The sequence below is a fragment of the Talpa europaea genome, assembly GCF_964194135.1.
Source record: "Talpa europaea genome assembly, chromosome: 14".
Lineage (NCBI taxonomy): Eukaryota > Metazoa > Chordata > Mammalia > Eulipotyphla > Talpidae > Talpa > Talpa europaea.
The window spans coordinates 63655675-63681496 of record NC_140082.1 but is presented as its reverse complement, the minus strand read 5'-3'; the positions used below and the strand labels follow the sequence as shown (position 1 = coordinate 63681496).

The 25822-nt window shown below is 39.4% G+C and overlaps 1 protein-coding gene across 2 annotated transcripts in view; it reads right to left on the bottom strand.

Annotated features, from left to right (window-relative positions):
* The window catches only part of SMYD3 (SET and MYND domain containing 3), a gene marked incomplete at its 3' end in the record, with an annotated part of 742797 nt that overhangs the window by 148169 nt on the left and 568806 nt on the right, over window positions 1–25822 (bottom strand). For both annotated transcript variants that reach the window (XM_084254008.1, XM_084254009.1), the window contains exons 6-7: window positions 6909–6976; window positions 4972–5074 (exon numbers count right to left, since the gene is read on the bottom strand). In XM_084254008.1, the coding sequence (XP_084110134.1) occupies window positions 4972–5074; window positions 6909–6976 (171 nt within the window). The remainder of the gene's footprint in view (window positions 1–4971; window positions 5075–6908; window positions 6977–25822) is intronic.

Below are 25822 nucleotides of genomic sequence, written 5' to 3'. Positions count from 1 at the left end.
AGTGTATTTCAGTCAGTCTGCCTGTTCTGTTCCCCGCTCTGTCTCTGGTGAATCCTCTCACCCTCCCGTGCATCTGGCCTGTACTGCAGTTCTTATATAAATAAATAAATCTTTAAAAATAAATAAATAAATAAATAAATAAATGAGATATTTTTTAAAAATCACATCTGATCATGACATTTCTCTCCATGAAGATTTTTTATGGTTTTTCATTCCCCATCGGATAAAGGCACACAGATTTCCCCAACTGACCCTTGTCTGCCACTTTAGTCTCAGCATCTCTCCCTACACCCTACAATCTTCATACTTATATACATCAAGACTCCTCTAAAAAAAATGTACCCCACACCAATGTGTACAGGACACAGCAGCCTTAGCTAGCCAATGTTCTCTGCTCTACTCTCAACTTACTCAGAACATCCTCTTCCTTCAAGCTTGGCCAAATATGCATCTCCCAATGAAAATTGTCCCATTCTCCCCTTTGTGACTTTTTCCATGCCTTTGAGGTTTGTAAAATGCACGGTATCAAAGCTATCACTCTTTTTTTTTTTTTAAAGATTTATTTATTTATTTATACAAGCACTGGGTACAGTCAGAGGCGCGGGAGGGTGAGAGAATTCACCAGAGCCAGAGCGGGGAACAGAATAGGCAGACTGACGAAATACACTGCTGAGGGGAGCAGCGGGCAGCAGGAGAGGTCTGCTTGCCACGTGGGACCCTCGCTGGTGGCCAGGATCGAGCAGGTGCTGCAGAGGCTGCGGGCAGCTTCGCAGCCCAGTGCTCAACCGCTGAGCCCACAGGGGAGGCCCAAAGCTATAGCTCTTAATAGCTAAAAAAGTCTTATTCATATGTTTTGGGGGGGAAATCCAGAGGACTATCTGGCAATCATGCTAGACTTTATCAGTCAAAAATTTAAAACTTTATTAAAGATTCATTAACTTGCCAATTTTGATGGAGAATCTGTTCACTAAATGTAGGGCTCATTTAGTGGGAACATTTCTATGACACTTTGCTATTGAACAGTGGATGCCTTAATGGAATAGGACAAAATTACATTAAAATATTAATGCCACTGACCATTGTTTTGTCATTTTAGTAGAGTTCTTATGGGAAATATAGCAAATCATTTGCAATGTTAGAGTAATAACATGAAAGAGATTTGCTGGATATTGAATATATTGCTTACTTGAAAATTTCAGGGCAAAATGAACCCCTATTCTATGATGGCTAATATTTTCATTATGCACAATTGACTGGATAATAAAGCAATATTAAAATTAAACTTCATTTTCATCTGGAATTACAGTGACACAATTATAACTAGTTCTAATTCTGAATTTTTTTTAAAGATTTATTTTTATACAAGAACCGGGGTACAGGCCAGAGGTATGGGGGGTGAGAGGATTCACCAGCGGGGAGTAGAACAGGCAGACAACCGAAATACACTGCTGAGGGGAGCAGCGGGAATGACAGGAGAGGTCTGCTGTGCCATGTGGGTTGCTGCCTGGCTGGCCAGGGATCGAACCCGTGCTGCAGAGGGTGTGGACAGCTTCACACCGCTGCACATATCCCGCTGTGCCACCAGGGAGGCCCTGATTCTGAATTTTAAAAATAGATAGAAAAATATCATTTCTTTTTAGAATTAAACCTTGGTGTTTTTCTTGTTTCTTCTCTTTGTCACACTCTTAAAGCTATTCAATTATCAAATCCCATTTGTTTTAGCTTCTAAATATTATATACTTCACATCACCCATCATGAGCCTACAACTGAATTCCATCTGCCATCAGGCCACTATTGTCGACTCTTGCTTGGATTACCATATCAGCCTGACCCTCACTCTCCCAACCTTGCCCGCATACCAAAAACCCAATCCTTTGCTTAAACCTTTCAATGACACCCCACTGCCCCCTCCCTTTCATAAATATTTACTATGTGTTTCCTACATACCAGACACTGTTATGGGAACTTGAGATGAACTGAGTTCTTACTAAGGCCCCCATGAGTTTGCTGGCCTGATCCCTGCACACCCCTCATCCACTGGTCACACTGGAATTCTTCAGTCTATTCACGTGAACTGCTTCTATTCCTTGAATTCACCGTTTTGTCTCTGGCCTCTGTGTCTTTGTCTAGAATGTCTTTCTGTGTGTCAGTCAGCTTTAACTACGGACCCTTTAAGGTCTGGCAGTCACTTCTCTGGAAAATGTCCTTAACTGTTCTTTACCACTACTAGGGGCACCCTGCTCTGAACTTCTATAAAGGTTGGTGATTTGATGGGAAATGATCCAAAGGAAGCTTTGTGTAAAGAGAAACAAAGGTTAGCAACTTTCCATTGTCACTTCCTTTATTATTTTTTTTCTGATATCATTGAGTCCCCATATTTTCCCTACCACATCACCCATGAACCATCCTCCTTCTCCCCTCCACAGTAACCTTTGTCCCTGTGGAACCCTATGCAGTCTTCCAGCTCTCCTAGTCTGAGGTCTGAATGTTCCCATCTCTACTAGCAGTCAACTAGCTTTCATGTTACTTTCTGGTACTTGTGAGACATACGTGAGGACTAGTCGTAGTTTCTAAATGGTTCTAAGATTCTATTCCACCATTGTTTTTATCTTTAGAAATTCTCACTCATTTACTCAACAAATATGTACTAGGATCTCCTATATGACAGAGACAATGCAGACTTGCCTAAGGAAGACTACACTCTGGTACTAACATCTCAAAGAAAAATGTGTTAGAACTTGGGATTTTATTGTCTTAATAAATAAGAAAGCAAGCATGCAAAATTGATGCCATGAAATTATCAAAATTTCTAAGTGTATTACCCAATCCAGTTTAACTAAAACAAATATTTGCACAATGAAAAGGAATTACACCCCTCAATGAACCTCTAATTATCTTTTCTCATGGTTCTTCCTTTCTTAAACTATGCCTTAAGGAGTCAGTTTTAAATGTATAAGACATATTTAAGGTGCTTGGAAAGGCTACAGACGTCAACCCAGCAAGGACTAGGGACACCATCACTCCACAGCGCTGCAATAGCCCCATACAGTGAATGATTTTTCCATCTGGAATGCCAGTAGTATCCCCAGTGAGAAACCTGCAATCTTTACAGTAAGCTCAGTAAGAGCTTGTGCAAGAGTTACTGAATGCCTTCTCAGTGCAAGGCAAAGTGCTAGGCACTTAAAGGAGATACAGAAATCAGCCACAGTTGTCTGTCCTCATGAAGCTCATAGCTAGACAGAGAAGTCACCTAAAGAATCAGAATAAATATGGAAAGAAATATTAATTACCACTTTAAAGGAGGTTGCAGAGGGAAAGACCTTTAATATGGGAAACCAGAAAAAGCTTTATAGAAGAGATGATATTTGAAAGGGCCTGATGAGTTGGGTAGAAACGGTGCTCTTAGATGGAAGATAACAGAGCAGAGAAATGTCACACACCATGACATGGACAATGGGGTGAGAAATTTTCATTTTCTGAACAAGATGATATAAGCAGGACTTATGTGACAATTCTCCCTTTGACGTTACTTTGATAAATACTCTAGGAAACATATCTGAATCCTGATGCTCAGCAGAACTATTTTGTGCAAGGTAAGAGGAATCATTACGTGTTGTTGCAGAGGTGGAAAGAGAGGGTTATGAAAACAGTCAAATAAACATCAAATGATGATTTTTCAATTAAATGAAAACCAATCAAGAATTGGCAGCCAAGCCTATAAAACAATATAAGAAAATTCTTTATTGTTTCTAATAATTCCAACCATTTTTAATAGTCTTCCTATTTGCTTAAGTACACTATTTATTTTAAGTAAAACAACACCATCAGCAGCAGTAAGTAGCAGGAGCAAGAACATCAGTAGCAGCAGCAAGAACAACAGAAATCCCTCAGTTCCCAAAGTAATGTTGCTGCAAATGATTAGTGATTCTTCTTACCTGCCTTAAAGTCACAAATGGCTCTAGGAAAAAAATAACTAAATTCTCCATATTATTGACAGATATCCCAGTATACCTAGTACACGGGTCCTAAAAACTGAAAATTCAATAAATGACTGTACAAGAGACAGCTTATTCAGTTGAAAATCATGTTGGAGGGAGTTTTATCAAAGCCAAATCCCTGTCTACATAATATATGGCATCTCTGAGTTTAGGTTTTATTGTCGGACTGCTGCATAAACACAATAAAAGCTTATGATACTCTGTTTTCCTTGCAATAAATATGCACTTTATTAAATTGGAAGGTAGAAAGAAACTGGGTTCTAAAAGCGTAAATATCTATAATCCAGAATTCAACATGAGTAGTAACTGTGTCTGCCTTGCACGGGCTCGGGCACAGCAGCCATGGAGCTGACCATCTGCAGCTGCCTGGGGAGACCCCGGACTTCCAAGAAGATTCCCCATAAAAGGGAGCTAGCCTGGCAGTCTGCAAAATGAGAGGACTCAAAGCCAGTTCACTGCTGGAGGTCATACTTCATTGTCCTCTATTCCCTTCACATCTTTGCTTCAATCATCACCCAGAAATGCTAAGTTTGTAGAGGTCCAGTGACAAGCACAAAGAGTAAAATCTGCTTGCTCTCTTAACACAAAGGTAAAAATGAGTCAACTTCAAAATGTGATTAGAGGCCTTAGGAGCAAGGAGACCCTGGGGATCTCATTCACAAGCTGCCCGGGAAGAATGACCACTTGTGGGGATGTGAGAGGCTGCTGAACCACCACGGGCACAATACACTCTGCCATGCACACACTCCTCTCTCACATACACAGCAGGAACTGTTAGCATCCAGAAAAAATGGTGATTAAAAAACCAGTCAGTCCATCTATAATCTCACAGAAGTAATGATGGGTAAATTAGTGGCTGGTAGAGGCTACATATCTTCTTCGCCCTCTGGCTCAAGTGGTCTTAGGGAGCAGCCATGCTGCGAAAGTCTCTAATGGAAATAGAAGCCAGGTAGTGGGAAGTAAGTTCCTTACCTCATCTCCTGCCTCAATGTCTCGGACTGCACGCAGTAGGAGGTGGGGGCCATTGAATACGATTGAGCAGTTGGGGTCACAGCTGTGATTGAGCAAAGACATACTGGAGGAGAGAAAAAGAAAAGAGAGACCGTCGTCATGGCTCAGCAGATGGAGTCAAATGTCCATCTAAATTTAATGAGTACAGTGGACAAAGGACACTTTAATTTGGAAGGAGGAGGCGGGTGAAGGCTAGGGATTGAATCCTCTAGGGGCAATCACAGAAATGTCACTAGCTCACTTCATAGAACGAAAAATGTTCCCTAAGATAGAGGTTAATTAAGGAGGTTTGTTAATAAAAACATTTCCTGAGGCCTTATTGGGGGTGGGGTGGGGATGGGGAGGTAGTTGTTGCAGTTACCAGCCAATAAGGCAATATAACATGAAGATGGGGAACAAATCTGCTTTGCAAAGAAATGAGCCCTGATATAAAGGGATGCAGCAATAATCACCGACCTTTCCCACACAGAATCTCATTTGTTGAGCTACTTTGGTGGAATTGTCACCTCTGCAAAAACATCCACTGCTACATTGAAGAATAATTAGGTATACTTCCTCTAAAATAGAATGCTGAAATTACCTTGCTAACGATAACTAAATCCTTGTGTATCCTCACCAGGGCCCAGTTATTTTCTTACTTTGGAAGCACTTTTTCTTTTACCATTTGGGAAAAGGAATGGATTTAAACTGCTACCATATTTAATAATAAATACAATATTTCTGAGCATTTACTAGATAGAAAACACCTTTTTAGAACTTGAATCCATTTATTGAATTTAATTATTACAATAATCTTTTTTCTAAAGATTTATTTTTATTTATTTATGCAAACAAAAACTGAGGTGTAGGCCAAAGGTGCAGGGGGTGAGAGGATTCATCAGAGACAGAGGGGGGAGCAGAACAAGCGGATCTACTGCAATATATTGCTAGGGGAGCAGCATGCAAGACAGGAGAGGTCTGCTGCGCCATGTGGGTCAGCTCCCTGGCTGGGGATAGAACTCATGCCACAGTGGCTGGCCTGATGGTGCTGAGACTTTAACCCCTACACCACCAGAGAGGCCCTAATTACTACAATAATCTTATGAGAGCCATTTATAGATGAAAAAACTGATACATGGAAGTCAAATGCCTTGTCCAGGGACCTACAGCTACTAAGTGTGCCTGAATTTGAACCAAATGGTCTGAACTCATATTATTTACTTCTTGCAGACCAATCTCAATAGACTTACAGTTTATAACATTTGTGAGAAATAAAAAAGAAACTGAATTCTCAGATAAGCAATTAATATAAGAAAGGCTATGTTTGTATTGGTTCTCCAAAGGCATGAAAAAAAAAAAAATGAAACAAAAGAGCCTCTGGAATGCTTGTGGCAGCTCAGCCTGGGAGTTCAACATCAAAGGACGCCTTAGTGATAGATGGAGACAGCTTGCCAGAGGGCCAATCCTGAATGTTCTCTTGCTTCCTGAAGCATGGAACATGCTAACCCTAAAGACAAAATAAATTCTCCTGGTTTCAATGCAGTGAGTCTAGTAAAATACTCCTGTGCTTTGGTCCAGGAGGTTGGGGATTAAGATCAAGGTAGGGACAGGGGAAGAATCAAATCTCAGCCTGATGGTTTACTAGCACCTACAATCCCCAACTTCTTACCCTTAAATTCTTGAGGACAATAATTAAGTCTGAGGTCTGCCTCTTTGTTAAAAGCACAACATATAATGTGGAGTTATAAAATTATCTCCCTTAAATTTAACGGTTTCCATTTTCTTGTTTGTCACTAGGTTTCAAGTTTGGCTCTTGAGCTAGCGGCTGCAACAGTCTTTCTAACTATCTCCAAAAGGCTGGGGAGCTGGGTGGGAATTAAACATGTTTCGTGCAGTAAATGAAATGCCATCCACCATACCTAGGATAGAGGCCAACACCGACTTCCTGCATCTCTGCATTACAGATGGTGAATGAATTACAAATCACCTGTGGAAACAAAGGGAGACCATCAGGATTACAAAACTCACTTAAGAAACTTCATAGACAAGATAACACAATCAACATAAAATGGAGCCTTTTAGAAGTTGCTTTGGAAAGATCCAAGCTAAGCATGGATGCCTTTTCATTTGCAAATGAAGATATCTGGGACATACCTTCCTTAAAAATATTGGAAGGTTAAGTGCAGAAATACCAGCAACCTGTCAAAAAAATTTAAGTCTCAGACTAAACCAGGACCTATATTTTTCAGTCTAATTCACTCTCCCAAAGTTAGAGTTACATGGAGTTTTCAAATTTTAGAATACAAATGATCTATTTAATGGAAATAGGCTCGGACCATATTGTATTCTTCATTCAAGCAAACTGCTTGTAATTTCCAAATACGACTGTGTATCCAATGAGTAACAGCAGCCTGTCTTTTATTCCTACAGAGTGAAGTTCACCTTGAGTGACTTTTTTTTTTAAAGATTTATTTATTTGTTTATATAAGCACTGGTACAGTCAGAAGCGCAGGAGGGTGAGAGAATTCACCACAGTCAGAGCAGAGGGCAGAACAGGCAGACCGATTAAGTACACTGCTAAGGGGAGCAGCGGGCTGCAGGAGAGGTCTGCGCGCCATGTGAGACCCTCGCCCAGTGGCCGGGGATCGAGCAGGTGCTGTAGAGGCTGTGGGCAGCTTCACAACCCAGCGCTCAACCACTGCGCCACCAGGGAGGCCCTCACCTTGAGTGACTTTGCGACCCCTGTGGATGACAGGCCACAAGGAGCACATGAAGTCATTCAGTCAAGCGACAGTGCTTGACCATTAACGCATGTCCAGCACAGTTCTATACCTTACAGGGGAGGGGGGCAGGGCAAAAGAAAAATATGCAATCACAACACTCAAGGAATGGAAAACCTATGTAAGGACACACAAAAACCTGAAGAGTACACCGAATTTAGAATCAGAAAATCTGCGTCCTGATTCTAAGTCACACAGCATGTCTCAGGCAGGTGATGGAGACAGAGCAGTGAAGAAAAAGCCAAAGTTCCTGCCTTTGTGGAGTTTCATTGCGCTTCAGTTCTAGTAAGGGAGACAGAGAAGAGGTAATCAATAATAAAAAGAAAAGTCACAGATGGATAAATAACAAAGAGATAAGGTTAAAGGCTAGAGAAAAAAGTACAGAGGAAGGCTCCTTGGGATAAAGTGACGTGTAAACAGAGACTTGAAGGAATGATGGCGAAAGAACAAGTGTAAAGTCCCGGAGACAGGACGTCTTGAAATGCAGAGTAACAGCCAGAAGGCCAATATGACCCAATCAGAGTAAACAGAAGAAGGATAAGATATGAAATCAGAGAGGTATTTAGCTCATATAGGTATTTACAGCCATATATTTTAATCCCAAATAAGAAAAAGAAAAGTAATTGGGTTGATTATGAGCAAAGGAGTGAATGAATCTGATTTCCAGATTGAAAGCCTCTCTCTGGATATTCTGTAGAGAATGGGCTATAGAAAGACAAGGGTGGAAGCAGAGGACACTGTTAGAAATCCAGTGCAATAGCCTTGATGAGAAATAATGGTGGCTTGGATGTTGGTAAGAGAAGTGGGGAGAAATAAATGGGTGGTACCACCAATAAGATACACCAATGGACTGTTTGTGGGGAGTGAAAGGAGTCGGGATAATGCTCTAGTCTGGTGTGAGCAAGTAGAAGATTCTAGTTGCCACTTATTAAGATGAGAACGACTGTGAAAAGAACAGGTTTGGTTCCAGGGAGTTGGGTGGAAGTCCAGGGATGCAGTTTCAGTTATGTTAAATTTGAAATGGCCTATTAGATATTCCAGCGATGAGATGAGAATAACAATGAGCAACTGGAGTTCTGTAGAGCAATTAGGGCCAGAGATGTAAACTTAACAAAACAGAACAAAGTCCATCAAGAAGGTAGAAGTCACTACAGACTTGTGAAGGACTAGTGACTACAAATGGATGCTGACTCGTAAAGTTTCTGCAAAGGAAAAAGCAGCAGCAATGAATTTCCCTAAATCAGGTTTATATGAAAGCGCATGAAGTATGAAAAAGCACTCATTCCTTTGAGACTCTTCCACCGCTGCAAACAGCTCTTATATGAAATCCAGTGCAACCTATCATGATTTGGCAATTTTCCTCTAAAGGTCCAATAAAACTGCAGTTTAAAAATAAAAAAAGAAATGCTCTAGATGTATTTTAAATACATACTAGTTTAATTTTTTAAGAGCATCTGTTTTATGTTAAGCTGCAATAGGGTACTGCCTGCATATATTTATGTATAGAATGAGTGGTAAAAATACAGGACAAAAGATCCAATGTTTATTTTTGAAACTTTAAACATTTTTAAATGGGTAGGAATTGGTGGGGGAAGAGGCATGAATTTTAACACATTTTTAGAAGTGTAGTCAGAACTTCACCTGAAATAATTCACAAGTGAAAAATCAGGTCACACAGATCTGATTCACTAACTTTTGAATCAAACCAAAATTTACTTTTTTTTTCTGAGCTATGAAGTAAATAAAAGGTTTTTCCAAAACAGGTTTATTCTGATGGAATTTGTAAAAGAAAGAGCTAAAAAGGGAAAATGTTAACTTGGTTGTTTTCTCTGCCAGAAGACTTTTCCTATCCCTCAACTGAGTTGACGTTTAAATATCTCTTTAGCAGAAAGCATCACAGCAGATCATTATTTTCCCATTTATGTGACACCACACACCACCAGAGGGTAAAATCCGTAGAGGCACGTGATGGTGTTTCATTTACAACTGTATTTCTGTGCCTAGCGCAATGCCTGGCACGTGGAAGACACTAATAACTGCTTTTCTGATTGATGTTCAGTTGCATAGGTGAGATCCTCAATGTACCACAGAATCATTATCCAGAACAAGGTCAGAGAAGATTCCAGAAACAAATTAGGTATACTTTTAGGGGCGAAAGATGAGCGATGGATATACTTCTGTGTCATGAAGTTAATTTTCCATAGCTCTTTTCCTTAGGCATCCAATCTTTGTATGTCCTTGCTCATATCTTTATGTTTCTTCTTTTCATTCTAGCTCACCTTTTGGGTCTTCATTTTTTAAATCTAGTCCAATAGCTGGAATGACATCAGAAGAGCATAAGGATTTGTTTGACCATCTCTGCTTGAAAGGACAGAAGGCTGATATATTGGCAAAAACAAATATTTACAAATGAATGAATGAATGAGAGTCCGCACATTTCTCTCCTTCCCTTTTATTTCTCTTTTACTCTTTCTTTTCCTTTTCATATTTTCACAAATATCAATGTTATCTCTCAATCTATATCACTTTACAATAAAGGATTTTTAAAAATTATATTATTTTTATTGAGGTAACAATGGTTTACCACATTGTGTGATTCAGGGGATTAGGTTCCCACCTTTTCAGATGTATGTTACCACAACACACCCACCACCAAAATACCCATAACCCTCCACTATGGTCCACCGGTCCCCTGCCCACCTTCTATCCTCCCACTCTGATGGCTTCAATTCTACAGTAAGATTTCTAGGGTCTCTTTGGTTTTGGCTTCCTGTTACTTTGTTTAGTTATTCTACATTTCACATAAGAGTGTCATTATCTGGTGTTTGTCTTTCTCCTTTTGATTTATTTTGCTTAGCATAATCTCCAGGTTTATCCATGTTGTCATAAATGGCAAATTTCATCTTTTTTATAGCTCATGTGTACACATCTTCTCAGTCTACCCATTTGTCATTCAGCATTTAAGTTGTTCCCTAATTTGGATATTGTAAATAGTACTATAATGACTATAAGAGTGCATATATCACTTCCAATCAGTGTTCTTGAATCCTTAGGATAGATACTTAGCAATAAGACGGCTGGTGTGTAAGCTAGATCTATTTTTAATATTTTCAGAAACCTTCATACTTTTTCCCACAGGGACTGGAAAAGTCTACATTCCCACTAGCAGTGTACAAGAATTTCCTTTACTCCACACCCTCACCAACACTTATTTTTACTGGACTTTTTGATGTGAGCCAGTTTCAGGAGGGAGATATCTCATTGTGGTTTTGACTTGCATTCCTCTGATAATAAATGATGATGACCATTTTTTTTTAATGTGCCTGTTGGTCACATGTCTTCTTTGGAGAAGTGTCTATAAATGTCTAGTTCTTCTGCCCATTATTTAACTTGAGTTGCACAGTCCTATGTAGACCTTAGCCCCTTCCTGGCCATGTGATGTATAAATATTTTCTCTACTCAGTTGTTGTTATAGCAGTTACTTTTGCTGTGCACAAACATTTAGTTAGATGTAATCCCAAAACACAAAAAAATTAAATTATTTTTGTGTTTGTTTCCCTTGCCATTTGGAGTCAAGTTCCCAAATATATCACTGAAGCCAATGTCATATAGTGTTTTGTCAGTGTTTTCTTCTGCATTTTCTAGTTTATATATTTTATGGTCTCATATTTTACATTTAAGTCATTAATCCACTTTGAGTTGAATTTTATAAGGTGTTAAATAGTGGTCTAGTTTCATTCTTTTTTATGTGGCTATCCATTTTCCCCAACACCATTTTTTGAAGAGACTTTTCTTTCTCCAATGTGCATTCTCAGCTTCTTGGTCTAAGATTAATTGTCCATATTAATTGGATTCATTTCTGGACTCTCAATTCTATTCCATATGCCTTGGTGTGTGTCTCTGGGCTTATTTTGTACAGAACTCTGAGATTCCTAGATGTAATTTTTTTATTCCTTCCCATACATAAAAATTAATTCAAAATGGATTAAAGACTTGGATGTAACACCTGAAACCATAAAATACGTAGAAGAAAACATAGGTAATACACTCTTTGACATCAGCTTTAATGATGTGTTAGCGGACTAGATTACAATGCAAGGGATACTAAAGCAAAATAAACAAAAAGGGCTACCTCAAATTAAAATCTGCTGCCCAGGAAAAGAAACTTGTATCAACGAAAAGACATCCTACCAAATGGGAGAGGATATTTGCATATCCTACCTCTGGCAAGGGGTTAATATCCAAAATATACAAACAATTCATAAAATTCAACAACAACAACAAAACCCAACCTGATCTAAAGAAAAATCGTCAGAGAATTTGCATAGACACTTTTCCAAAGAAGATATGCAGATGGCCAATAGGCACATGAAAAGATGTTCATCAAGTCTTATCAGAGAAATGCAAATCAAACTAACAATAAGATATCACCTCACGCCTTTGGAAATGGCCATTATCCAAAAGACAAGAAACATGATGTGGATGTGGAGAGAAGGGAACTCATCCATGGTTGGTGGGAATGCAAAGTGGTGGAGGCATTACGGAAAAACAGTATGGAGATTTTTCAAAAAAGTTAAAAACAGAAATTTCATATGATTCAGTTCTCTCACTTCTTGGTATTTACTTGAAAAATATAAAAACACCAATTTGAGCAGCCTTTTATGTACCCTCCATGTAAACTGCAGCACTATTTACAGAAGCCAAGAACTAGAAACAACCTAAATGCCCATTAATTGACAAACATAAAAATGTGGTAGATGCACCTAATGAAATACTACTCAGTTAAAAAATGATGAAATTCTGCCATTTGCAACAATGTAGATGGACCTAGAGGAAATTATGCTCAGTGAAGTAAATCAGATAAAGATAAAACACCCCAGGATTTATATAGAGAAAACAAACAAACAGATGAACGAAATAAAACAAAAAGACACTTTGGAATCTCAAAAAAAGAAAACAATTGCAGAAAAATTTTTTGACAGATATAACTGCTAGCAATGATGGATACTGAGAGAGTTCTCATTTTTTTCTTTTATATGTGAATAACGAGCAGATAATATGTCTATATGAGTTCAAATGAAAATTTACAAAGAATTGCTCTTTATACTGAGAATTAAAAGAAAAGAAATAAAGTCTAGAAATAAAAGTTTAAGCATATTTCAAAGCATTGTCTTTATAAACAGTTTTCTTAGGAAACTGTAGTTTAAATAACTAATGAACAAACACTGCACCAAAAAAAAAAAAAAAGTTTTAGAGACACATTAATAGCACTATTTCAATAAAAACAATTAGATTAAAAAATTCTTTCTAAAACTTAAGCTACAGTAGTTTTGTTTTGTTTTGTTTTTTAAAGACTTATTTATTTATTTATACAAGCACTGGGTACAGTCAGAAGTGCGGGAGGGTGAGAGAATTCACCAGAGCCAGAACTGGGAACAGAACAGGCAGACTGACGAAATACACTGCTGAGGGGCGCAGCGGGTGGCAGAGAGGTCTGCACGCCATGTGGGACCCTTGCCCGCATCCAGGGATCAAACCGGCACTGCAGAAGCTGAGGCTTCTCGGCCCAGAGCTCAACCGCTGCGCCACCAGGGGAGGCCCTACAGTAGTTCTTTTTTTAAAAACTTTATTTATTTATACAAGAACTGGGGTACAGTCAGAGGTGCGAGAGGGTGAGAGAATTCACCAGAGACAGAGCGGGGAGCAGAACAGGCAGATGGACCGAAAACAGTGCTGAAGGGGAGCAGCAGGCGAGTCAGGAGAGGTCTGCTGCATCGTGTGGGTCTCTCCCTGGCCGGCCGGGAATTGAACCCACGCTGCAGAGGCTGTGGACAGCTTCACAGAGCAGCTCTCAAACCACTGTGCCACCGGGAAGGCCCCGTAGTTCTTTAAAAATATTTCCCATGACATTAAATTAAAACATGTACTCCATAATTTTTCTTTTGATATAAACAAAGGCTTTTATAATATTATAGTCTTTTTAGAAAAAAATCTAGTGAGCTAGTAAAATGAACTGCTCTATATTTTGTAAAAACAAACTAAATTTTTAAATATCCTAAGAACTAAATTCTTATATCATTTAGTTCAGATTCTAGGTCCAGAACCTGACATTTGTTCAATACCAAAGCATAAGAGTAAATACCTCAAAGATTTATTTTATATAGCACATGTTTAAATTTCACATTTTTCCCTCAAATTTTCTGAACTGGAAGCTTTTTATTGTTGCAGCAGATAAGATATTTGAGACACAAGGGAAAATAATGAACATACCATTGCCTTTTATTGGCAAAATTGAACAGTCATAAGAAAACTTACAACCCATTCAGAGCAGTGTAATTCCACACTATAACAAAAGAAGCCATCCATTTCCCAGCCCTCCTCCCCCTAATTACTGATTTTTACAAAGCACTTGGTCTGTGTAGAAGTAGTTTTAGATGGCTTCTAGTCTACTTCAAAGAATGCTTTCAATTTCAAAAATACACAAATTTTAAAACACAGTCAAACAAAAGGGGACTCAGTTTCTGAACACAAATATAAAGGTTTCCCCAGAGACACATGCATGTTCTTTATAATTTCTATTTAAAACACAAGCAAAATTTTCAGGGACAGAACTTTTAACACATAAAATTTATGAACTATAGGAGCTGAAAGTGTATTTTCAGAAGGGAGTTTACCGCATTTAGTTTTATTAAGCTGCAAGAATAGAAGAAAAGGAAGAGTTGGCAGATATGAAAACCAAGATAGAGGTTTTCAAAAAAAGTCAGTGGCTCCTTCTCTCCTTCTCCCTACTCCCAGCCCCAAGAACTCCCTACTTCAGAGGTCTGATGAGTATTTGAGGCAGGGTATATTGTTCTTTCCCATGACATATGTATGACATTTTATTAAATAGAGAGTTATATTTTCCGAATCTTCTCATAAACCTTGAAGTATTTAAAATTTTACCCATTGCTTCCTTCCTGTCTCGATGGCAAATGCTCATCTTTCATGACTCAACTCAAGCCTTTCCTAATACCCTACTCCCTCTTTTGGTCTCTCATTTACACCACCCTCCCCACCCCCCAGACTGAGAAGATGAGGGTTTACAGCAATTTTCAAAATAGAACAATAGGAGCAGACCAGGGGGAGAGGGAGGTCAGTTCAGGAGTAAAGAGGCAGCATTTCCAAAAGATAAAATCACAAATCCCAGGATTCGCGGGAGTGTTTCCAGAAGGTTTACAACAGTAAAGATGGTTATGGCATCTCTTTCCATTTCAATTTAAAAAAAATCAATAAACAAAACAATCACTGTAATACAGTTTCCCTTTTTGAGGATGGCTATGCTCCTGACTCCAGCATGGAGTGCTTCCTCACTCCACAGCTAGCTTGTGGTGGTCTGAGGAAGAATTTTCCAGTATTTCTCAATCACATGTTATTTCATTTGCAAACTTAATGAGCCAGTAGTTAATGGCAGCAAGCAAGGATTTGGGAAAATAGTTGAGGAACATAAAAATGATAACGCAAATATTTGACCTAAGATGATCCATATGACTTTTATCTGGTTGAAATTCTTACATAGCATCTCAAGATGTCTCTTTATCTACAAAAAGAAAGTGAATATATAATAAGTGTATAATCTTACTTTTAGCAGATAGCACACAGATAATTAAGAGTTTCCTGAGTTTTATTTGAAATCTGCTTGCAACTAGCCACCTAAGGTCTTTCATCATTTAGGAACAGAACTTGAAATTTTTAATATATCATCTAGTCAGTTTCTTAAGGAGTAAATTATAAGAACGGTAAATATCAGGCCATGGAAACATGATGCAAAGGTCCAAATAAAAAATATTATTTAAGGGCCTCCCTGGTGGCACAAGGGGGTAAGTCACAGCACTATGAAGCTATCTGCAGCCACTGCAGCACATCCTCAGCCTGCCAGGAAGCTGACTCACATGGCGCAGCAGACCTCTCCTGTCTTGCCCACTACTCCCCTCAGCAGTGTATTTCTGTCCATCTGCCTGTTCTGCTCTCCACTCTGTCTCTGGTGAATCCTCTCACCCACCGCACCTCTGGCCTGTACCCTGCTCTTGTATGCATAAATAAACAAATCCTTAAAAAAATATTCGTTTAAAATTAATTGATAAAAATGTGGGGGGTTTTGTGTAAAACTTATTTAAAAGCAAAGTGAACCAATGTACACTATTTGTTAAATGGGAAAACTAAAAATTTGTCTTTATGTCACACAGGTCCCACAGCCCCCTTGCAAGCTGTGGGGACATGACTGGCTTTGGTGAGGCCCTGGAGCCTCAGCACCCAGGCAGCTGGATCTACACAGAGCTTGTGGGCCACCCCCACCCCTGCCAGGTCCGTCTCCAGTGGCTACGGCCTTGCTTGTACTGTGGCAGCTCCAGGACAGCCCGGCAGGTTCTGATAGTGGCAGCCACCCCCAACCCTCCCAGCTCCTGTTTGGGACTGTTCAGAGGAGTGCCTGGCCCCACTGAAGCAGTCTGCAGTGCTGTGACCCCCTGATACCGTGGGGAGAAAGGTCTGTGACATGTGCAGTCTGTGGACCAGTCTGATGGGCTCCCAGCAAAAGCCTGCACTCCAGCTGCTTGGACCAGTGTCTCAGCTCTACTGCAGGCCCCCCCGTAACACAACACCTAGCCCTGCTGAAGCTGGTCCCAGTTGTCCTCTGAATCCACGACCGACAAGCCTGCCGGACCTCAGTGTGGGTGGGGTCTACACAGGCAGCAGGGCTCATTTTAGATTATGGTGCCAGGATTGTAAATGGACCAGGCAGGTTCAAGCTCTCACAGTGCCATTGAGGACTAAAAATGGACTAATTGGTGCTTGACTGGCACCAATTAAACAGCTGGAATTGTATATGGCCCAGTCAGGCTTGAAAGGGAGGGATCCTGAAGAGGATATAAGCCAGCATGGTAGCCAACTTGATGCAGTGAGCAGAGAGCTGCAGAACCATTGATTAGACCCTTTGTGGACAGATTCAGTGGGATGATTCGTCAGGACTTTGAGAGCTCTGTAGGCCTCTGCAGAGCCTTCCACAGTCCTTGAGACCTCCACAGATCTTTTACTTCAAACTGCAGCCTGACCACTGCACCTGCCTTCAGCCCTGCCTCTGACACTGCCTGCAAAGGGCACGGTTGGACTGTACCTGTGTCTCTAATGTGCCTATATTGGCTTATGGCTACAGTGTCAGAGAGCTGTGATACTGATGTCTCTTGCCAACATGACCTGCTGACCAGTGATGACCAGCACTGCTGACCTGTGGCCATCACTGTTAACCTGTGTCTGGCCACCACTGAGAACTGTCTATCACTTCTGGTCCTCTGGTATCACCTCCTGGTGCTGTTGCGACCGTCACCGCCTGGCTTGGCATCCAGTGCTGTGCAGCCCAGCCTTCAGATTGCTGCTGTTGGCAAACTGCCACACCCGTGATCACCTCCGGCTGCCACTGTGAGTTGGATCCTGGTCCAGTGCTTACCAATGAGCCACCAGCTCCAGGCTCTCATCGAAGGGACAGTGCCAGCTTGCACAAGCAGTCTTTGTTTTGAACTTCTTGATACTAAAACACTATCTGGGGTAGGACAGCTGGCTATTTGTAGCCTTAGAAACTCCTTTCCCCCAATTTTCCCTTGGTGAATAAACCCTGCTTATTAGGCACCCGAGCCTGAGTGGTGTCTTGTAATTGAGAGTGCACAGGTGAGAACCCACAAAGAAGGACCTGTTCCTCCACCTTGGTACTGTTTAATTTATATATTATGAATATTAAAGATTTTACAAATGCATTTTATACTGCAAGCTAGTAAAGAGCAAAATAATCTTACTTAAGAAAACTTCTTTATCACCTCCAGACCCGGATGTGGTATCAGTCCCAGAAATGTGTCTCCAGACCCAAGTTCTATCTGTTTCCACAACTGCAATGGTATATGACACATTTCAAGCTATAATCACAAGTAGTATACAATAGACTTACAAAATACTCAACAATGACTTACCAAGGCTAAAATCAATACCAAGGCCAATGTTACAAGTGAGAGAATAGCAATCATAAAATTGTGCTTCTGTTTTACAAATCTCTCCCAAGGTCAAATATCATGTTAGCAAATGAGGATTCACAAAATGAAGCCCTTTTAGATAACAGGATTGCTTTCTGAAATCCATCCACATTTTCATTTTTCTAAGGGCTTTTCTACAGCAGAACTTATTATATTTTAAACAATTTTTCCTGATAGAAAGCAAAACAGGGATGATATTCACAAATTTGTCCATTGTTCTTTCCCTGAGGACACTACCTGGCATTTCCCCTTCTTATAAATCATCTGATGAAAAAAGCACTTACTATAGATGTCTGTCAAATATGTATAAAAATATAAAGCTCTGTAACATGATTTCCATTGTTTAATTTTCTTCCCACATCCTGAGGCTCAGAGCCACTATGATATTGTTAAATAATTTATTATAGGATATTGTTGTAGGGTTCTATAACTCTGCCATGAGAGTCTTTTCTGTTAAAACCTTCACCACTTCCTTTAGTCATGCTCCTATCCAAAAAATTTATTATCACAATGAACTCAACTTTCTCTCATAGCTCACACACATTAAAGATTCTTTTGTTCTGTGTGAGTCTCCAAAACTATTCTCTTACATGATGATCTAGTTTCATTATTCTCTTTCCATGTAATTGAAGCAAAAATCCACCCCCAGGCAGTGGCAGAGTTCTTCACTGTAATTTGTCTTAGTTCCAGTTCTAAATTCCTAAATGAAGTATGCTAGGTAGTGTGCACCACCTGACTGAGGCTGAGTTAGATACAGCAGGCTCCAATCATCTGTGTTTTTCCATCAAGTTAATGGAGAAAAGAAAAGTACAGAAAAATGTTCCATATGAAAGATAAAACTGAACACTAACCAACTGCTTAATGTAATCCCCAAATGAAAGATAAATTCAAATGCGAGCTGAGGTTGCTCTCACTATGTAGAAATTAAGGTGAATATCTTTTCCAGGAGAAATTTTGGCAGGCGAGCGTTTGTCGTACTGATCATACTTGACATCTCAGAGAGTGAAACCCCAGCAGCATATATTTCACATTATAGCATGTGAAGTGTGCGTGACTCATCTACAAGCCGCACGGGACTGCACGAGGGTGTTTTGCAAACTAGTACCGGGGTTGTTCCTGGCAGGCAGTGGCAGTAAATGAGAGAGCTCCTTGGTGAGCCAATCCGTCTGTGCTTGGCCCTGCATACCTGACCCCTGGACACGGCCTGATGGCCCGTGTGGGTAAGATTCGGGGAGGAAAGGACACCGAGCAGACTGCAGAGTTGCCACTTTCGTTAAATCCAAAGACTACAAGACATTAGGCTCGGGGCCCTTGACAATCCGGCTTGTGATCTCAAGGTGTGCTCTTCACACTCACAGACACAGAGGGAATCAAACGAGAAAATCAATCATGGCTTCATCCCACCCAGGGCCCCTTTTTTCTAGGGGGAGCTCTGAGCCTTTCCCCTTTTCTTCAGCCACTTTTGCAGGGCCAGATACACAAAGCACATTGGTGGAAATTCAATGCAAGGACAAAAGTTGATCATTTGTCTTTTCTTCTGGTATTTTAAATTAATGATCATAACAAATACAGAAACGGTACTATTCCTATGTTCTCTGCTGACTGAACTCGGCACACTGCCCTGCACACTGTCTGTGGTGACCTAAAGAGATTAATAAGAAAGTTGCCCCATCCAGAGTTCATCAGAACGTGAAGAGAGGAGGAAATCTGGAAAAGCAGATTAACTCTATCTTCCCTGTCAAAAATACTGCTGAAAGCAAAGTTTGACAAGCTCTTCTCGGCTAGGTAGGGGGACTCCTGAGTGAGAAAGCATTAAAAAATACAGGTTTTAAAAAGATAGACAAGTCCTAGCCTCAGGAGAGAGACTGACTGCTGAGTTTGGATCTGGTCCCAAACTTACTCTTCCATTTTCTTCTCTGGCCTTGTCCTCTTACGCTATCCTCTCACGCCCACGTCTCTGCAGGGCAAGATGGAATATCCCTTCCTCCCTTCTTCATCTACTGAACTCCCACTGATCCTTTGAGGCCCAGTTCAAAAATCTCTTGTGGGAGGCCTTTGGATTCGCCCAGTTAGGGGAGGGAAATTGTTTTTCTTATGCTCCTATAGTACGTTCTCACACACGCACTCCCACATTCACTACAGCATATCATAGCTATTTTTTTTTATATTTGAACTCCAAGAGGTAGAGATTCTATTTTATTCTCCCACCCCACCCCCACCTCAGCTCAGACATGCTGAATGTGCTCAAAAAAATGTTTGCTGATTGAATGAACATGTACTAAGGACACTTGATGAAGTGACGGTTCGCCTTTGTGACTTTTACGTAGAATTGTTAATAAACCAAACCAGCTCTCATTATACAACAACAAAAACAAAGGTTCTCTTGATGTGCTCTCCTTTCCCTTGCTCCCCTTCTCCATTTGTTCTTATAACAAACACTCATTCAGTGATCCACATAGATAATTTAGCATATTCCATCCCACCTAAAAATACTAATTCCCTGATGTTCTCCAAATATGATCAGGTGGGAAGATAGCAGACATTCAGGAAACAAGAGAAAATCACTGGTTTGTTGATAGGAAGGGTGAGAGGGAGAGTTGGTATAAGGGAAGGTTCTTTTCAATGTGTCTGATCATTCCACGTATGAATGCCTACAAATACCGTAATATTCACATAACAGAGTGTCAAGGCTTCATTTTCTCTTTCTTCTTTTAGCCACTTGTGCTTTTATTAGCTGATTTATCTTTCCAGCCTGCATTGAGGAGAGAATATTCCTCTCTTTGTGGCAGTTATTTGGTAATGGTGAGTGGCTGCAGTTAGACAGTGGGGGAAGTGGAAAATTCAAAGGCCATCCATTCTACTTTACGTCTCCCAGCTGGTCTTCAGTAATCCCCAGCAATCCTTCGTGTGGATGATCAGTGTGGAGAGGCAAGCACACCTCCCAGGGCCATGGACAAGCAGCAGACTCATGTGTTTCTAAATTGATCTGACAGATTAGAGAGCTGCCCGGCATTATTGCAAGTTGTATTTTGACAGAGTAACTTACAAAGAAATATGGTCAATAGTCAAGAAAATAATCTTTGGCTGAGGAAGACTAAAATTTGTCAGAATTAGAGAGAAACATGACAACTTTACCTTCTTATTTCACTTGCAACTGCTAGGCAAAGTGGTGAAAAAGACAGTTTTTCCTCCCTTCTCTTTAGTGCCTAGCCCTGTGCCTGGTATACAGAGGGTCCTAAATAAGTGAATAAAAGACTCTATCTCTGATGACCCCAGAGAACAATGCTTTGCTCCAGACCTTGCCTTTCAGTTCACCCTTCTCCTAATCTTTCCTTTGTGTAATTCCTTCAGGACCAAGTTTTCTGCTAAGAAGGTTATTTTGACAAACTGAATTTTGCTGATGTGTGAAAAAAGGTAAATATGCAGCCTTAGAATAGTGTATTGATTTCTCTTAACCTTCCTTGCCTCATCCTTAAAATGAAGATATAGTACTAATAGCTCCCATGTGAGGAGACTGAAAAACTAGAAGAGATAACAAATGTGAAGTGCTTCAAATTCAGCGCCCGAGAAATGTCAGGTGTTCTTTTCTCAGGCAATACATCTGGGCTTTACTGAGATCTTTGTTTTGTTGGAAAACAGTGAGTTTAGTGGTGCAGTTTTCAGGTGGTCTCCACAAGTGGTAGAAGAGAGCTTTAAGGACAGATAGGTTCATAGCATTCCTGAGATTATCGCTTTAGATTCATCCCTTCCTGTGTATTCTTTCTGATTCTTCAAAAAAAAAATTAAATCATACTATCTTTAATATTGCTATGCTTTACCCCCTCCTCTCCAGTTTCAGTGATATGGAATAAGAACAGGATATATTTTAGAAATTTGTAAGTCTTTTTAAACCAAGGAAGAAATGTGGTACATATTTTGTTCCACTTGCTGTGAAAAAACTCTATTTCCTTATTTCTTCTACTTCTCAGTGTTTACTTTTATAAATGTCTGGTATTTTTGGGTATTGCTTCCCTAACTTTTGAAAGTCAGAGTGCTCTGTATGGGTATTATGTTTATACTAGTAAAGATAGTATTAAAGCTATAAACTAGAGGAAAGGTGAGGATTAAATGAATTAGTACACATAGACTTGGAATGACTCCTGACCTTAGGAAACTTAGTAACAGACAGTGGATCATTATTATTATCATAGTTCGTCAATTATGAGACACGCTCAATACTATTAAGATGCACCATTGTGTTATGTGCCACTAAAAAAAAAAAATTATTAACAATTGAACTATGTCAAGTTATCAGTTGTAAAACAGATTCCAATTTCAGAGAAGTAAAATTGTGAAAAATACACATTTGGAAAGAACGAAATAAAATATTACTTGAATATCTGCAGGTTTCTAGAAGAATATAAGTCATGGTCTACAAACCTGTCTTTTTAGTAGAGAACATTCCTGTCACCAAAGCCATGTTATACCCTGAGTTTCTGACCACTCTTCTATGTCTCAGAATCTTTTCCACTAAACAGATTGTATTGCTTTCCTTGAGTCTTAGCATCTCCCAAACATAGTCACCACTACTTTATTCTTTGTTTTCACCATCCTCTGATCAGTCATCATAAAACAATTATAAGTCACTCAAACCCAAAATACAACCCTGATATAAAGTGACATTGCTTGTGACAAGTTAACAGTCTTGTCAAACATGGATGTACTCTGGAGGTGACTTAATGCACAGATGTTCCCAGTATATTCTTTCAATACTGAGTTAAGCAGTGCAATTTCCCATGGAACAGAATTTAAATTAGTTACTTTATTTTTTTATTTTTTATTTTTTTTAAATTTTATTGTTATATTCCCCATACAATTGCAGCCCCCCATTCTGACCCCAATCCCTCCCCTCCCGCCCCCGCCCCCCTAAAAGTGTCTCTGGTTCATAGTTTTTTGTTGATTTTGATTTTCACTTTCTTATAGTTATTCATTTTCCTGGTCCCTTATTTAAGTTTTCTAGATTCCTGCTATGAGTGAGACCATCCGGTATTTTTCTTTTTCTTTTTGGCTTATTTCGCTGAGCATGATCCCTTCCAGCGCCATCCATGTTGCTGCAAATTGCATGTGTTTATCTTTTTTGAATGCTGAGTAATATTCCATGGTATATATGGACCACATCTTCTTGATCCAGTCATCTATTTTTGGGCATTTGGGTTGTTTCCAAAGCTTAGCTATTGTAAACAGTGCTGCTATAAACATAGGGGTGCAGGTGTTCTTTGGAATTGATGTTTCTGTGTCCTTTGGGTAAATACCTAGGAGTGGAATTGCTGGATCCTGTGGAAGCTCTATGTTTAGTAGGTCCAGAAATCTCCACAGAGCTTTCCACAGTGGTTGGACCAGTTTGCACTCCCACCAACAGTGTAGAAGAGTTCCTTTTTCTCCACACCCTCGCCAGCATTTGTTGTTACTAGTTTTTTTAATATGTGCCATTCTCACTGGTGTAAGATGGTATCTCATGGTAGTTTTGATTTGCATTTCCCTGATGGCAAGTGATGTTGAACATTTTTTCATATGCCTGTTGGCCATTTGCATTTCCTCTTCAGAGAAGTTTCTTTTTAGCTCTTCTGCCCATTTTTTGACTGGATTATTTTCTTTGTTGTTGTTGAGTCTCATCAGCTCTTTGCAGATTTTTGTGATCAGTCCTTTATCATTAGTGTTGGGTGCAAAAATGTTCTCCCAGTTGGTGGGGTTTCTCTTTGTTTTTGTTATTGTCTCTTTTGCTGTGCAGAAGCTCTTTAATTTGATGTAGTCCCAGCTGTTTATCTTTGCCTTCACTATCACTGCTTTGGGTGATGTGTTTGTAAAGATGTCTTTGATGTGCAAATCACGTAGTGTTTCGCCTATATTTCCTTCTATATATTTTATGGTTTCAGGTCTTATGTCTAGTTATTTAATCCATTTTGAGTTGATTTTTGTGTATGGTGTGAGGTGGTGGTCAAGCTTCATTCTTTTGCATGTAGCGACCCAGTTTTCCCAGCACCATTTATTGAACAAACTTTCTTTGCTCCAATGCATAGTCTTTGCTCCTTTGTCAAAGATTAGTTGACCATAAATCTGTGGGTTTATTTCTGGATTTTCTATTCGATTCCATTGGTCTGTATGTCTGTTCTTGTTCCAATACCATGCAGTTTTGATGATTATGGCTTTGTAGTATAGTTTGAAGTCTGGGAGTGTAATGCCTCCATTCCCTTCTTTTTTTTTCAGGAGAGCTTTGGCTATTCGGGGTTTTTTGTGATTCCATATGAATTTCATCAATAATTGTTCTATTTATTTGAAGAATGACATTGAAATTTTGATTGGAATAGCATTGAATCTGTATAATGCTTTTGGAAGGATGGCCATTTTAATAATGTTTATTCTTCCAATCCACGAGCAGGGGATGTCTCTCCATTTCTTTGTGTCTTCTTCTATTTCTTTTAACAGTGTTTTATAGTTTTCTTTGGATAGGTCCTTTACCTCTTTTGTTAGATTTATTCCCAAATATTTGATTTTTTTTGTTTCAATAACAAAAGGGATGGTTTTTTTTTATTTCTTCTTCTTCAGATTTATTGTTTGTGTATAGGAAGGCTACTGACTTTTGCGTGTTGATTTTGTATCCTGCCACTTTACTGAACTGATTGATGAGTTGAATTAGCTTTTCTGTGGAGTTTTTGGGGTTCTCTATGTATAATATCATATCGTCTGCAAATAGTGATAGTTTGACTTCTTCTTTTCCTATTTGGATTCCTTGGATGTCTTTCTCTTGTCTTATTGCCCTGGCTAGGACTTCCAGTATTATATTGAAAAGCAGTGGTGAGAGTGGACATCCTTGTCTTGTTCCAGATCTTAATGGAATTGCTTTCAGCTTTTCACCATTGAGAATGATACTGGCTGTTGGCTTGTCATAGATGGCCTTTATGATGTTGAGGTATGTTCCTTGTATCCCAAGAATTTCAAGGGCTTTTATCATGAATGGGTGTTGCACTTTGTCGAAAGCTTTCTCAGCATCTATTGATATTATCATATGGTTTTTATATTTCTTTTTGTTGATGTGTTGGATAACGTTGATTGATTTTCGGATGTTAAACCATCCTTGTGCCCCTGGAATGAATCCTACTTGGTCGTGGTGAATTATCTTATGGATACATTGTTGGATTCTGATGGCTAAAATTTTATTGAGGATTTTTGCATCAGTGTTCATTAGGGAGATTGGCCTGTAGTTTTCCTTTTTTGTGTTGTCCTTGTTCGGTTTTGGTATTAGTGTAATGTTGGCTTCATAGAACGTGTTTGGTATTGTCCCTTCCTTCTCAATTTTTTGGAAGAGTTTGTGAAGGATAGGCACTAATTCGTCTCTGAATGTTTGGTAGAATTCATTTGTAAATCCATCAGGTCCTGGGCTTTTGTTTTTGGGGAGGTTTTTGATTACCATTTCAATTTCGCTAATTGTAATTGGTCTGTTTAGGTGTTCTATTTCTTTTTTATCTAGCTTTGGGTGATTGTAGAGTTGTAGGAATTTGTCCATCTCCTCTAGATTGTTAAACTTGTTTCCATATAACTGTTCATAGTAGTTACTGATTATTCTTTTGATTTCTGCTGTGTCCGTTGTGATTTCTCCTCTTTCATTGATGATCCTGTTTATTTGTGCTTTCTCCCTTTTTTCCTTTGTGAGCCTGGCTAGGGGTTTGTCTATTTTATTGATTTTTTCAAAGAACCAGCTCTTGGTTTCATTGATCTTTTGGATTGTTTTTTTAGTTTCAATTTCATTTATTTCTGCTTTGGTTTTTATTATTTCTTTTCTTCTACTGGTTTTGGGGTTTTTTTGTTGTTCTTTTTCTAGATCTTTGAGCTTCGAGATTAGGTTGTTTCTTTGAGTTCTTTCTTGTTTCTTGATGTGAGCTTCTATTGCTATATATTTTCCTCTTATTACTGCTTTTGCTGCATCCCATACATTTAGGATATTGGTGTCCTCCTTGTCGTTCAATT